The sequence below is a fragment of the Anticarsia gemmatalis genome, chromosome 17, assembly GCF_050436995.1.
Source record: "Anticarsia gemmatalis isolate Benzon Research Colony breed Stoneville strain chromosome 17, ilAntGemm2 primary, whole genome shotgun sequence".
NCBI lineage: Eukaryota > Metazoa > Arthropoda > Insecta > Lepidoptera > Erebidae > Anticarsia > Anticarsia gemmatalis.
In genome coordinates this window covers 1023899-1036840 of record NC_134761.1, presented here as the reverse complement: position 1 = coordinate 1036840, position 12942 = coordinate 1023899, and the positions used below count along the sequence as shown (strand labels likewise).

General features: G+C 40.7%; 1 protein-coding gene across 3 annotated transcripts in view; it reads left to right on the top strand.

Annotated features, from left to right (window-relative positions):
- Nucleotides 1-12942, top strand: part of LOC142979828 (uncharacterized) — a 34583-nt gene that overhangs the window by 15528 nt on the left and 6113 nt on the right. For all 3 annotated transcript variants that reach the window (XM_076125017.1, XM_076125019.1, XM_076125018.1), the window contains exons 7-25: nt 281-396; nt 892-1087; nt 1509-1634; nt 1803-2015; nt 2557-2727; nt 3715-5379; nt 5854-6079; nt 6554-6732; nt 7155-7301; nt 7897-8004; nt 8355-8554; nt 8796-8878; nt 9050-9168; nt 9590-9728; nt 10234-10358; nt 10792-10914; nt 11224-11569; nt 12334-12482; nt 12709-12886. In XM_076125017.1, the coding sequence (XP_075981132.1) occupies nt 281-396; nt 892-1087; nt 1509-1634; nt 1803-2015; nt 2557-2727; nt 3715-5379; nt 5854-6079; nt 6554-6732; nt 7155-7301; nt 7897-8004; nt 8355-8554; nt 8796-8878; nt 9050-9168; nt 9590-9728; nt 10234-10358; nt 10792-10914; nt 11224-11569; nt 12334-12482; nt 12709-12886 (4609 nt within the window). The remainder of the gene's footprint in view (nt 1-280; nt 397-891; nt 1088-1508; nt 1635-1802; nt 2016-2556; nt 2728-3714; nt 5380-5853; nt 6080-6553; nt 6733-7154; nt 7302-7896; nt 8005-8354; nt 8555-8795; nt 8879-9049; nt 9169-9589; nt 9729-10233; nt 10359-10791; nt 10915-11223; nt 11570-12333; nt 12483-12708; nt 12887-12942) is intronic.

The window sequence follows — 12942 nt, the reverse complement described above, 5'->3', positions numbered from 1 at the left end:
TTTAAAAGTCAAAAGCCAGTTTGTCTGTTACGCTTATGCGGCTGACCTCTTAAACTGATTTGTATGTATTTTATTTATAATAGCGCAAGTAAAGAGTAAATTGTATTCTTTGTACGTAATGCAACTTCTTGATTCAATAGAATTTATTACAATTTGGTTAAGAGAAAGAGCCATGAATGTGTAATAGAAAACAGACTGAGTGCAGCTCCTCCTGCAATATACTCGTAGTATTATTAGATACGTGTATGTGGATGAAAAGTATATTATGGATTATTGACAGGGCACATCAGTGTTCTGGGTGGGCAACTACGAGCTGCCTCCGTTCCAGTTGAGCGTGCGTCACGCGCCGAGAGTGTTGAGGACCAGTGAACGACTCGTATGGACCGTTTGTGTCAGGTAAACACGTTCTTCTACCTTCAAATCGTTAATATCGTCCTAGCCGGTATGTGGCTACGACGGCCAATGTCATTGAAACCAGCCAACTGTGCAAGACTGCACAATACACAGGTACACTCTCTGATCCGTCGCTCTCGTAGCCGTTTGGGTTGGGTAACCGACACGTCCGGCTAGAGGTCAGGTCGCAGGACCATCTACTTGACGAGACAGAGGTCTACGACCTCATCTTCCATTTACACATAAAAACTCAGAACCCAAGACTTTTGCGTAGCAATCGCATCATCTACCGAAGCGCCACAGAGATAATCAAACATATTATTATCTATGTTGTCACTCAATAATAACTTTTCGTCGCCAGCTGGGATTCTAACTAGAGACTTCTACTCGTCATATATACTACGAACACCACAAAGACGACCAAACATAATATTTATTCTCAAAAGTCTCTCAACCTATTTCTATCTTTTCCATTACCTATATTTTTATTTTTACCAGGTACCCATGGTCAGAAGCAGTGGAAGGCATGCTGGTCATCCGTCTCCGTGGCGCGGGGGGAGGAGGTACAGGGGTCAGGACTGCAGTACAGCTCCGAGCACCGAAGGCGTGTCACCGTCACGCCGTGGCCGCTAAACGAGTAGGCCTGCACTCACAAAACCCTCCCGATGTACTTGTAGCTGACTTCTCATTCCAGGTAACTTTTTTGTTAAAGACAACTCCCCCACTAAGAATTTGTGTCGCGGGGACTTTTACAAACATATAAACAACGGAAACAATGAACAACCCAAAATAATTATTTGTGGATGGCACAAATATTTGTTCCGTGTGGGAATCGAACTCACGAGCTCCCACCGCAATGGTAGCGGCGTGACGACCTAAACCACGGAAGCAGTCAACTTAGTTCCTTCGTACATGCTATGCGACTATCACTATTTAAACATTTAAAACCACCTTAAATCCAGCCTGAAAGCTGTAGACTTTCACCCATCATTGTTCATTTATGTGTTTTTATATTTTACCCTGAATTTCTGGACGTTTCTGCACAAATTACTGAGACCATTATTGCAAGTTCAATGATTGACTTATTTGTGAATTGTTTCCATTTATTTTTCTAGGAGGAAGGCACTCGTATTTGGCAAAACACGACAGTAGTATCACAAGTGATTGACAAACCTATATCTTTGGAGTTCCTCACCAAACACAGAGCTGTTATTTCACCTGGATTACCTTATAAGTTGAAGGTAAATAGAATTCATCTTTACTACACAAATGCCCTTCAGTTACTAAGTTCTCCTTGGAGAAATATATATATAATCTAGTATTTTCTCAAAAAATAAGCCAATCTTTAATGGCGTTTTTCTTTGTCTCTGCTTATCCTTTTGGGTACACATATGTATGTTCTTCTTCAGATAAAAGCAACTCGCTGGGACGACAAGCCGGCTACAAGCGAGCACATCCGCGTGTGTCGCTATCCGACCCAGCACGCCGAACTATCCCGTCCGGCGCGTGACGTCACGGCCGGCGCACACGACATGTGTGCGGAGGGTCAGACGGACGCGGGAGGAGTCGCCAGGGTCATGTTCGCTGCTGTCCGGGGCGAAGCTCCCTTGTATAAGTTTGAAGTGAGTATACTACTAAATAATTCGCGTGTGCTCCCTTCAGCGTTAATGTGAAAAAATTTGGCATCACACAAAACCTTTAAACTTGTGCTATGCAGCATTGGGTACTTGAGGGGGTTAACGAAAAATTATGAAACTTATACTCGTAAAAGGCTCATCTAAAATGCTCAGGCTACGTTATTTTTTTCGTAAGTAATGTTGAAATCGTAATTATTATAGACAACACTATACCACATTTTTTCCTATAAGGAAATGTATTTTTGCCATTTCTTAAAGAGTAGCTGATTTGACCGTTGGCGTTGTCAAGTATCCAAATCACAATAATTGTACTTAATATTCCCTATATACCCGCGTTTCGCCATTTACAATGTTAGTCCTATATAATGAGGAGCGAGCCTCTTGCCATATACCGGGCACGTTACCAAACTCCGGGGTACCTACTATTGAGGATATTCAATGTATGCCATATTTTCTCTGACTCAGAAATCTAACCACAAAATTGTATAATTAGCTATACTAATAAAATATTTATCTGCATCCTCAGGCACAGCTTTCCAACGACAGCAGTACCACAGCCTCCCTGTTAGTGAGAGTGCGAGGCGGCGCTGTACAAGCAGCTCTGGGACCGCTCAAGGCTGACTCCAGGACCTCACATACACTCGTGCCACTGTACATCAATACACATGTCGCTACTCCACTTACTGTGCATTTTGTGGTATGTATAGAAACCTATATTATCTCCCCATCTCTATGTCTTTCTGTGCTTCATATCCCATTAATATTAGGTCGCGGAAAAAGTCTTTTCGCATTATAGTATGTATGAACTTGTAATAAAATCTTCTCTCTCGATATTTGAGTACCTCACGAGCTCACTGAAAGAAACCTAATGAACCGTGTACTCATTTGTGATTCTTGAAGCCAAAGAGATTTTATTACAAGTTCATACATACTATATTGCGAAAAGTCTTTTCTCCGACCCAATATGTGGGTAGTGTCAGTCATACCTTTCGTTCTCCTAATATTTGCATGTCAGCTCTATGACAAAATATGTGATACTATATTATTTTGTCAACCACCTATTTTACCATAAATTCTGCGAATAAAATAATTTGAATTTGAATTTTCTATGCCCACGATATCGTTATCGGAAACCTCAATATATTAAATTTTGCATACAAAATTTATTATGATGAAAAATAAATCTTCAGCCAGAGATTTCATAGATTTTTTCAATAAGCTGACGTCCATAGCCAGTTGCGCTCACCGTTCGGTAAACGATCTGTGGGTTAAGCAAACGTTGGCGCGGTCATTCTATAGATGGGTGACCGCACAGTGGTATTTGAACTGGACGTCTCCATGCTTCGGAGGGCACGTAAAAAGTCGGTCCCGGTTGTTGTCAAATAAGATAACAGTCGTTAAGCCACGTCAAAGGCCTTTCGGGCGACTTGAACAACTTTGACACTAGGTTGACCACTAACCATACGATGAGAGATGAGAGAGAGAGAGAGAGAGAGCTGAACCACATTTTTGTACTTTCGGTTAACACTTTAGTTAAATTCATAAAAATTCAGCCATACTAACGTTACATATTTAGCATAGATAAATTTAAAAATCCAGTATCAAAGTTATGGTAAATTTTTTAAGCCCTTTTTTTTACTTACCCCCACAAGTTACCTAGTACCTAATATTCTCCTCTCCCCAGGTAATAACCCGAGGCGGTATAATCTACCGTTGGGGCGCAACAACACAATGTCCCACATCGACATCAGCTGACAAAATCCACACAGCACCTCGTAACGGCAAGTGCAACGCGAACTATTACGGCTATAACCAGGATGTCATGGCTCAGAGAGATGATCTCGCTCATTATGATGATATAGCACTGAAGAAACGATCCAGTAGACACCGGAGAACTGTAAATGTACCAATAAATGACACTGAAAAAGCTGAAATTCATTCGACACGTGAAATAATTGGTAATTATCATGATAGTGTATCAAAAAATTACGCAAATACTGCTGAAATTTATTCAACGTCTACGCTTGGACAATCACTAGAAAATGGAGAATTTGGACTAGAAAAAGTCTCAACCCATAGTCAGTCTAGTGGTGGAAGGTCTGGTCACCAACAAAGTATTCCACAATATGTTCCTAATAGAACTGAATATCAAAACCCTGGGCAGTTTAGCAGTGTACCAGCTAACAATCCATATGGAAGAGACATTTACTCCGCCCCTAGTCATTCCAGGTCTGGTTTTGGAGCACTTAATGAACAAGAAACTGTACCCAATGACCCAAATAGACCAGAAAAAATGTCGACTACAGGTCAATTTAGTAGTGCAGATAGACTAGGCCAAAAGAATGTTCCAGAATATACAAAAGGCGACCGAAATCTAAGATATTCGACGCCTAGTCTTTGGAGTACTGAAAAACATGTCCATCAACAAGAAAATGTTCCTGAAAGAATTTTGAAGAATTCTACTCCTTTCAGTAGTGAAAATGATCCCAATGCTATTCAAAATCCAGGCTTAAAAACAGAGTCAGCTGGTATTCAAGAATATCGTACTACTACTGCAGAACAGTCCAGGCTACTTGCAAGTCAATCTTATAGAAGAAGTGGTATAAGTGACTATTGGCACCCAGAAATTGACCCCAATTCTATACCTAAAACGACCACAAGTAGGTCTGGAAAAGACCATACGAGTTCACAGATGATTGACCAGTTTAGTCCAGAAAATGACCCCAACGCGATACATACTGGTCTATGGCATGGTCAAAATGTGCAAAACACTATAGCTGCAAATGATTGGACACCACAAAGTAATCCTTGGGAGCTAAAAGTACCTCAATATCATTCACGTACACCAAATATTGGTAACCAGCACTTAACCCCACCGTCGCGTACAAATTCACCAAATCTTAATGAGCAACATTGGACCCTAGCTCCGTCACACACAACCAATATTGGTAACCAACATTTGACCCAACCGTCACACACGACCAACATTGGCAACCAACGTTTGACACAAGTTTCACACACGACCAACATTGGCAACCAACCATCACACATAACCAACATTGGTAACCAACACTTAACCCAACCTCCACACACAACAAACAACAACCAATACACAAACCAACCAAATGTTGGCCAATATTGGTCACCAAACGACGTGAACTCTAGAACTGATGACGTAAGCAATGTTACGTCAGATGCGTTGTTGGACCGTAAGTTGAAAGTGATGCTGCCAATTAAAGTGTCTCATCAGATGTGCCCGGATAGTCATCTGATTGCGTACTTCTATTATAATGGAGAGCTAGTCAGTGCGAGTAAGCATTTTGAAATGGATGACTGTTTTGCTAATAAGGTGAGTTTTTTTATAAAGTAATGCATTTTTGATTTTACTCATGGGAAGAGAATGAAATAATTTTATTAGATTGACAGGCCATTACATATCAATTTCTGCAAATACAACTATTTAAAAAACTGGTATATTGGTAGTGTACATGACAATTGCGGGTTTGAATCCCGGTTTAGAAAAAAAGTTAATCTCCAGTTTTTTAAATAGTTGTATTTAAAAACTGGTATATTGGTAATGTACATGACAGTTAATCTCCAGTTTTCAGTCAAAAATGTTCAGTGATTACTGATTACCCAGAGTAATTTTCGAAGTCCTTATCGCAGAGATCACGTTTAATTAGTCTAATTTGCCTCTGAGATGTGTAAAGCAGTTACTTTCAATGAAACTAATTATTGGTTTAAACGACTTTACGACTCATTCTAACATTAAAAAAAAACAGAATATCAGCAAACTACATCACATCAATAACTTAACTTGCAGGTGGAAGCAACCTGGGTAAACCGTCAAGTATCCCCCGGGTCCCAAGTGTCCCTCTCAGTAACAACCCCCGGACCAGCCCTCTGTGCCCTCACAGTCCTGGACTCGGCCGCCAAGTGGACACAGCCGCCCGCCACCACCAAGGACTTGGTCATGACCAGTCTTAAGAGACTGATTGATAGTCATAGAAACATTACTGAGTATGACGCGGCTGGAGAATGTTTTCTTAGTAAGTTATTTTTTGTTATTACTTTGAGATTTTTGTTAAGAGATGGCGTTAGTAGTTGCTTGTTAGTTCCATCAAGTTTCACTCGATGGCGATGATTGTATATTTGCATTCGTTGGTTCCAGTTTCACCAATAATTCAAGCCATCGATGATTACATACTTATAATATGAATGTAAAAGTTTACCCTTTTTTAACAACAAAACAACTGAACCGGTATGGATAGAATTTGTCAGGGGAATAAATTGTTGTTATTTCTCCGGAAACGACACAAGGAATTGTGTCTTGCAAAAATCTGCGTGAGAAGCTAACCAATTGATTATAAAACGTGTACTTATTAGTTTAAGTGTATTTTGATAGATGGCGTAAGCAACTTTTTTCTGTTGCGACAGAAAGATTTAACAAAGATATTAAGTTTAAAGTTATTTCTTTCGCTCTGCCCAAAGCAACACTATGTTCATATTACCATGTTTCACAGATTCAGACCCACCCGAGACTCCGAGCAGTGCTATAGAGCTAACATCTACCTGGCTGGCATCGGCCGGGGTCCGGCTGCTGGGAGGTGAAGCACCGCGGGAGGCCATCAAACGTTGTGAGGCGCGAGCACCCGCCGCGTTAGTCACTGAGGAAGTCGCTCCACGATCTGATTTTTCTGAAGTAAGTTACATTTTGTTATTTAGTACCTTTATGCCAAAGTTAACCCCTATACCTACATTCATACACAAGAATTATTTTTTCAACACAAGAAAACATTAAGGTCACAACTCACATACAAGTCGCCCCAAAGACCTATCTTTTTAGCGGATAACACGATGAAGACTTCTGAAGAGTTCACAAGCCTGAAATATGCCATCATTTGTGTTGTTAATTTTTACAGAGACATGTAAGGACAGAATGAAGCTAAAAGGTTCTGAATATGACTTTTTAAATTTTAAAGTAAATAATTTGATTCAGATTTTCAAATAGCTAACTGTGGACTTGCTGACTGCAAATCTGTCAACCAATTCAAGCTAGATACAAAATTATACCTTTAGTTCTTTCAGCAATTAATTCTGAACCATATTCTCCATTGTTTTCAGGCGTGGCTATGGCGTCTACTCCCAATCTCGGCCAAAGGTTCAGGAGTAGCGACGGGTCGTGCTCCAGACTCCATCACACGGTTCGAGGCCGGAGTCACTTGTGTATCCAGGACTGGTGTCGCTGTGTCACCACCTGCTTTATTACAAGTAAGTACTATTTTAATCAAATTTTTATCTGTCCTTGTTAGATTTGTAAGAAGCCAATAAGCGTACCAGACGCCAGGTACAGGTACTTGCATTGGCTCTTTCCCTGACCGAATCTGAGAAGACGTACTAAGTCTAAGTAGGGTACGTATACTCGGTCCGTATACCGAAAGGTGAGAAGGATCATGAGGTGGTGGTGGGATTGTCCTTGCTAGCTAAGCTCCGAGCGTGGGGTGTTTGCTGAAAATTTCCTCTTGGTCACTTTCCGATTTGTTATGTATCATCCTACTCATAAAGCTAGTAGGGCTTGCAAATATGCAAATATTATTTGAATGCTCGGATATAGTAATATTCAATTATTTGCAAGCCAGAATAACTATTTAATATTCTCCAATCGGTAATGCTTAGTGGTATTTAAATTGAACGTATTCGTGATTTGGAGGGCTCATAAAACGTGTGATTGTCAATGAGGAAACCAGTCATCAAATCATGAAAATCTTCCAGAAGCTTGAACAATATCGTTAAATGCTTACTAGCAATACGTTAAGTTATACATACTTCTGACACAAGTAAAATATTAATGTTGTGTAATAAATAGGTGTTCCGTGAATTCTTCATCCATGCAGACAGTCCGAAGCGTCTTCGTCGAGGAGATTCTGCTATAATACGATACAGGATCTTCAACTATTTGTATGAACCACTCAGTGTAAGTAACTATTAGTATTAAATTTTTTCCTTGAGTATATTATTCTTTATTAAAATGTGAAAATATGAAGAAATTAGATTGAAATATGTATACATTTTAAGCAGTAGTGAATCTAAAATCTAAGTTTTAGGAGGGGAGGTGGAACGAGTTCGTCTACGACCTAGGCATATTATAAGTACATTACTTAAGAGTTGTGTAATGTACACATTTTCATATCTTTTTCCGTCCTTTTGGTACAGAAGTATGAAAGAACCAAGAAGTTTTTTTGCTCTTTGAGTGCGAAATCTTTGTTCACTTGTCAGTAAGTAAAGATAGATTAATTTCTCATAATAACTTGTTTCTCTCAACAGGTTCAAATCCAGATCCTCACAGACCCTCACATAGAAGTTCCCTCAGACCTGGTGGAGACAGCGTGCGTTGGAGCCAGGTCCTCCGTCGCCAGGAGGCTGCTCATCAAGGCGAGGGTCGCGAGCCCCGCGCGTCTCAGTCTCAGAGCTAAGGCAGTTAGTGACGGCAACTGTCCCAACGTCACTAGTACTGCTACTGTCAGGTAATCAAACCTGGAACTTTTTGACCTTTGGTTATGGTTGCTGGACCTTTGGTTATGGTTGCTGGAATCAAACGGGTCTATGCTAAAGAAGTTTTCTATTACTGTTGTGGTTGAATGGCTGTCGACTAATTTTAATAGCAATCTAATTGGCTCGTTTTTCTAAACTCTTTGATTCAAGACCGAGACAAGAATGCTTCCAATAAATCTAAAAAATATATTTACGTGCTCTCTTTGATTTTAGTGATGAAGTCATCATCCGTATCGCTGTGGACCCTGAAGGCGTACCAGTACACGAACAAAAATCTATATTACTCTGCGGAAATGGTAATAAAATCGTTCTTTATTCTACAATCTATGACATAAAAAAATTATAATAGTAAAAATTTATTTAAAACTATAATGCTAAAGGAAAGTCGTTTTGAAAGTTCATAATATATTAAACTACAAACTGTTATTAAAGAGGTGTTATTAAACAACTATTTTTATTTTGTTTAGCTAGCGGTAATGCTGGTACTTCTCAAGTAGAATGGACATGGCCAATAGTGAACGCTGTACCTCGCACCGAGACCCTTACTCTATGGACTGTCGGTGACGTCACTGGACCTTTACTCGCTGTAAGTATGCAGAAAGCAATCATAGATAAGTATATTCAAAAGTATTTAAAGGAGAAGCTCGTAGCTCAGGTTAAGCTACGCTCGCCGAGGTAGTTCCGTGGATGGTTGACCATATTATACATACCGAGTTCCTCCGTATTTCGGAAGGCACGTTAAATTGTGGGTCCCGGCTGTCATTTTCAAAGATCTTTGACAGCTGTCGTTGCCAGTAGTCAGAAGCTTGAAAGTCTGACAACCAGTCTTACCGTCGGGTATCGTGTTACACCCTAGGTAACTGCATTGTGGAGGTCTATAAGCAGTCGCTCTATGTAAAACATTGGTATTCAGCTGCATACGCTGAGACTGGAAGCCGACTCCAACATAGTTAGAAGAAAAGCTAGGCTGATTTATTGAACTGTTAAATAAACCTTTTTTTCTCCAGGACGCCGACTCTCTGCTGCTGATTCCTCGCGGCTGTGGTGAACAGAACATGGCACAACTAGCCACCAACCTACTAGCGCTGAAACAACTGGATCCCACGTCGATCGCTGCTCTTACTGCTAGAGAACATGTCGCAAGAGGTATGTTGTACCTAATGATATATGATTCGATTCCCTCACGGGACAATTATTTGTACGATCCACAAATAATTGTTTCGGGTCTAGTTGTACTTTGTGTCCGTTGTTTGTATGTTTGTAAAAGTCCCCGCGACTCAAGAGCACTTCTTAGTGTTGGTGTTGCCTTTGAAAAAGTAGTGTTAAGTATAACTGCTGCATGTCTCGCTTTTGTGTCCTCTATATACTATAGCTAAAACCCAATATAACTTACTATTTAAGTTGGTTGGTGTGGTTGTAAAATTCATCGCCACTAAGAACACGTAATACCGATTTACTTATCGTATCAGTGTGCGTTTCAAATGAGTTGGGAATATGCTAATGGACTTTATATACGCATGCTCCATATCTAAATTGCCGTTTCAAATAAAAGTTCTAGTAAAAATTACAGTTAAGGAACTTAAGGAAGAAACCTTATCATATTACTGACAAAATACTGTACGATTTAGTAAATATAGCTATATGTCTCCAGGGTTCACTCGTCAGCTACAGTACGTGCACCCGTCGGGAGGGTTCAGCGCCTTCGGACCTTCAGACGCTACTTCATCTACCTGGCTCACTGCCTTCGCGGTCAGACATCTTAGGAAGGCACATCAGGTAAAAAATATATATCTTCGAAGTACCTATTTATAAATATAAAGTACTTTCAAAGAGCGGATGTCACGATTTCAGATACAGATATATTTCCTTGTGATTTTCTTCTTATCACAATTCCTAACATTACAGCACTTGTGTGGCACGCGGCTATTAGTTTCAATAAGATTTCTGGTTTAAGGATTTAAAATACTGAACAAAAAATATTAATAATAAAAATCGTCATAAAATATCGACTATCGATAAAAAAATCGTCGCCATTAACTCTAATGTTATCCTATTTTCGAGTTTCTAGAATACATTTCCTCCATATCTTATATCCGTCTTGTTACAAAAACTCCATACTTTTTCATTAGATTACACAATATACTTATGTAATATTTATTTAAAATATCCGTTTTTTGAATAACTTTTAATGACACCCTTATATTCTCAGGTACTATGGCCGAATATCCAAGTGCCAGCTGCTATAATCCGCGCGGAGAGATGGCTGCTCACTCAACAAATGGAGAATGGTTGCTTCAGGAACGAAGGACAAGTGTTCCATAGAGAACTTAGAGTAAGTTTGGTTTATGGTACTTCTTAGATATTAAGCTCTTATTTTACAAATAATTATTGTGCTGGACAACTTTTTGACTGATGAATGTACTAACATTATAAAATAAGGTAACTTTTACATAAAAATTTAAGTATAGTTAAGACGATCACAAAACTATCTTATTTAAAACTTAATTTTCGTACTTTTCCTTTAATATAATCTGTGGCATAATCCGTTCATAAAAATCTGTGTGAATAGCTAAAATAAAATGATTCAAAATATAATTATTATTTTGGCATCAATAAATAACTGTAACTTTCTTATTCCCAGGGTGGTCTAAACGAAGAAGGCGAAATCGCAAGCGTGGCCCTCACAGCCTACGTCATCACCTCTTTAATCGAGAGTACCTCCCCCCTCCCTTACCGGGTCATCACGAACACGCTCTCCTGCCTCCGAGCTCTTCCCCCCTTAAAGACCCTGTCTCCTACTAGGGTCTATGCGCATGCGCTGTTAGCATATGCATACATGAGACTGGAACAGTACGAGAGTGACTTGAGGAAGACGAATAAAGTGAGTTTGTTGAAGAGTGCTGGGTTAGAAGATGAGGGAGAGAGGGAGGTGATGGAACTGCTGAGGGTGGCTAAGAGGAGTGGGGGTTATGTATGGTGGGAGGCTAGTGAGTATCTTGTTTTTATTTTTTACTTTATTTTGATGACATTTCCAAAGTTTTGATTTATGGCTAGATCTAGTATTGTTCCTAAACTTTTCAGTAGAAATGAAAACGTACTCTTTTTAACATCAATTCTGTCATAGTTGATGTTGTTTTCTTTTGATATACTCATACTAAAACACTTTTAAAATTTATGGTATGGGTAGTGGTCAATGTATTGTCAAAGTATTTGAAGTCCTCCGAAGGTTTTTGGCTTAGCGTGCAATGCTGCATGCAATTCACAAACAGCATGAATAAATAACGACTGTTATTTCATGACCAATTGGTACGTTCAAATGACTCTAAATGGCCATCGGTCTATAAAATTATATGAGCGCCAAAATTTGCGTAACATTAGTGCTTGTTCACGTTGGAACTCGCGGGCGCGGTGGCGGTCGCGAGCGCGGGGACGTGGCGATTTGTGTTCACGTTGGCCGCCAGGCGGGCGTTTGGCTCAAACTGGCTCAAACTGGTTGATCTTACTTGACATCGCGCCCGCCACCGCTAGTTCGACGTGAACACACACGAACATCTTCACTTGTTTGATATTGGCGCGAGCGCGCCACGCGGGCCGCGCGCGACGCCGCTAGCTCGCCCGCGACTTAGACCGCGCGAACGGTTTGTACGTGAACACTTCGGTACATCACCATATGTTTGATATTTCGCGACCGCGCCCGCCACCGCGCCCGCGAGTCAACGTGAATGAGCACTTAGACTTTCTGCCCCTGCAGGCAGTCTGTCCACGTCCATCGAGGCTACATCATACGCGTTGCTGGCTCTGCGCAGTGGCCCAGCGTCCCGCGGCGCCAGCGATGTGACTCCCGCCATGCGCTGGCTGGCCGCGCACAGGACTGTGGGGGGAGGGTTTGTGGCCACACAGGTGAGTACGAACTTCTTACCCCCGGTTTCTGAAGTACATTTAGCGGTAGTTTACCAATTCAATAGCGTTTAAACTCCTATAATTTTTTTTTATTGAATAGATAAACTACCGTTAAAAGTACTTAGAAACCGGGGGTCAAAAGTGTTACTGCGTGGTTTGAACTCATGATAGACTTAACCCTCCTAAAAAGACTTGCAAATGATAAAAAAATGATATTTTTCCCCAGGATACGCTGGTAGCTCTAGAAGCTCTCACGGCGTGGTCATCCAGCATCCCTCGCAGCTCAGTGAACGTGACAGCTCGCTGCGACAACTCTGCTAGGAGCGTGACGATACACCCTGCACACTACATACCCGACGTGGTGACGCTCACGCCGGGGGAACGACTCTCTGTCACTGTTCAAGGTGATTGTTGTTATATAACAGCATACATATGCTGTATAGCATGGTCATCCAGCATC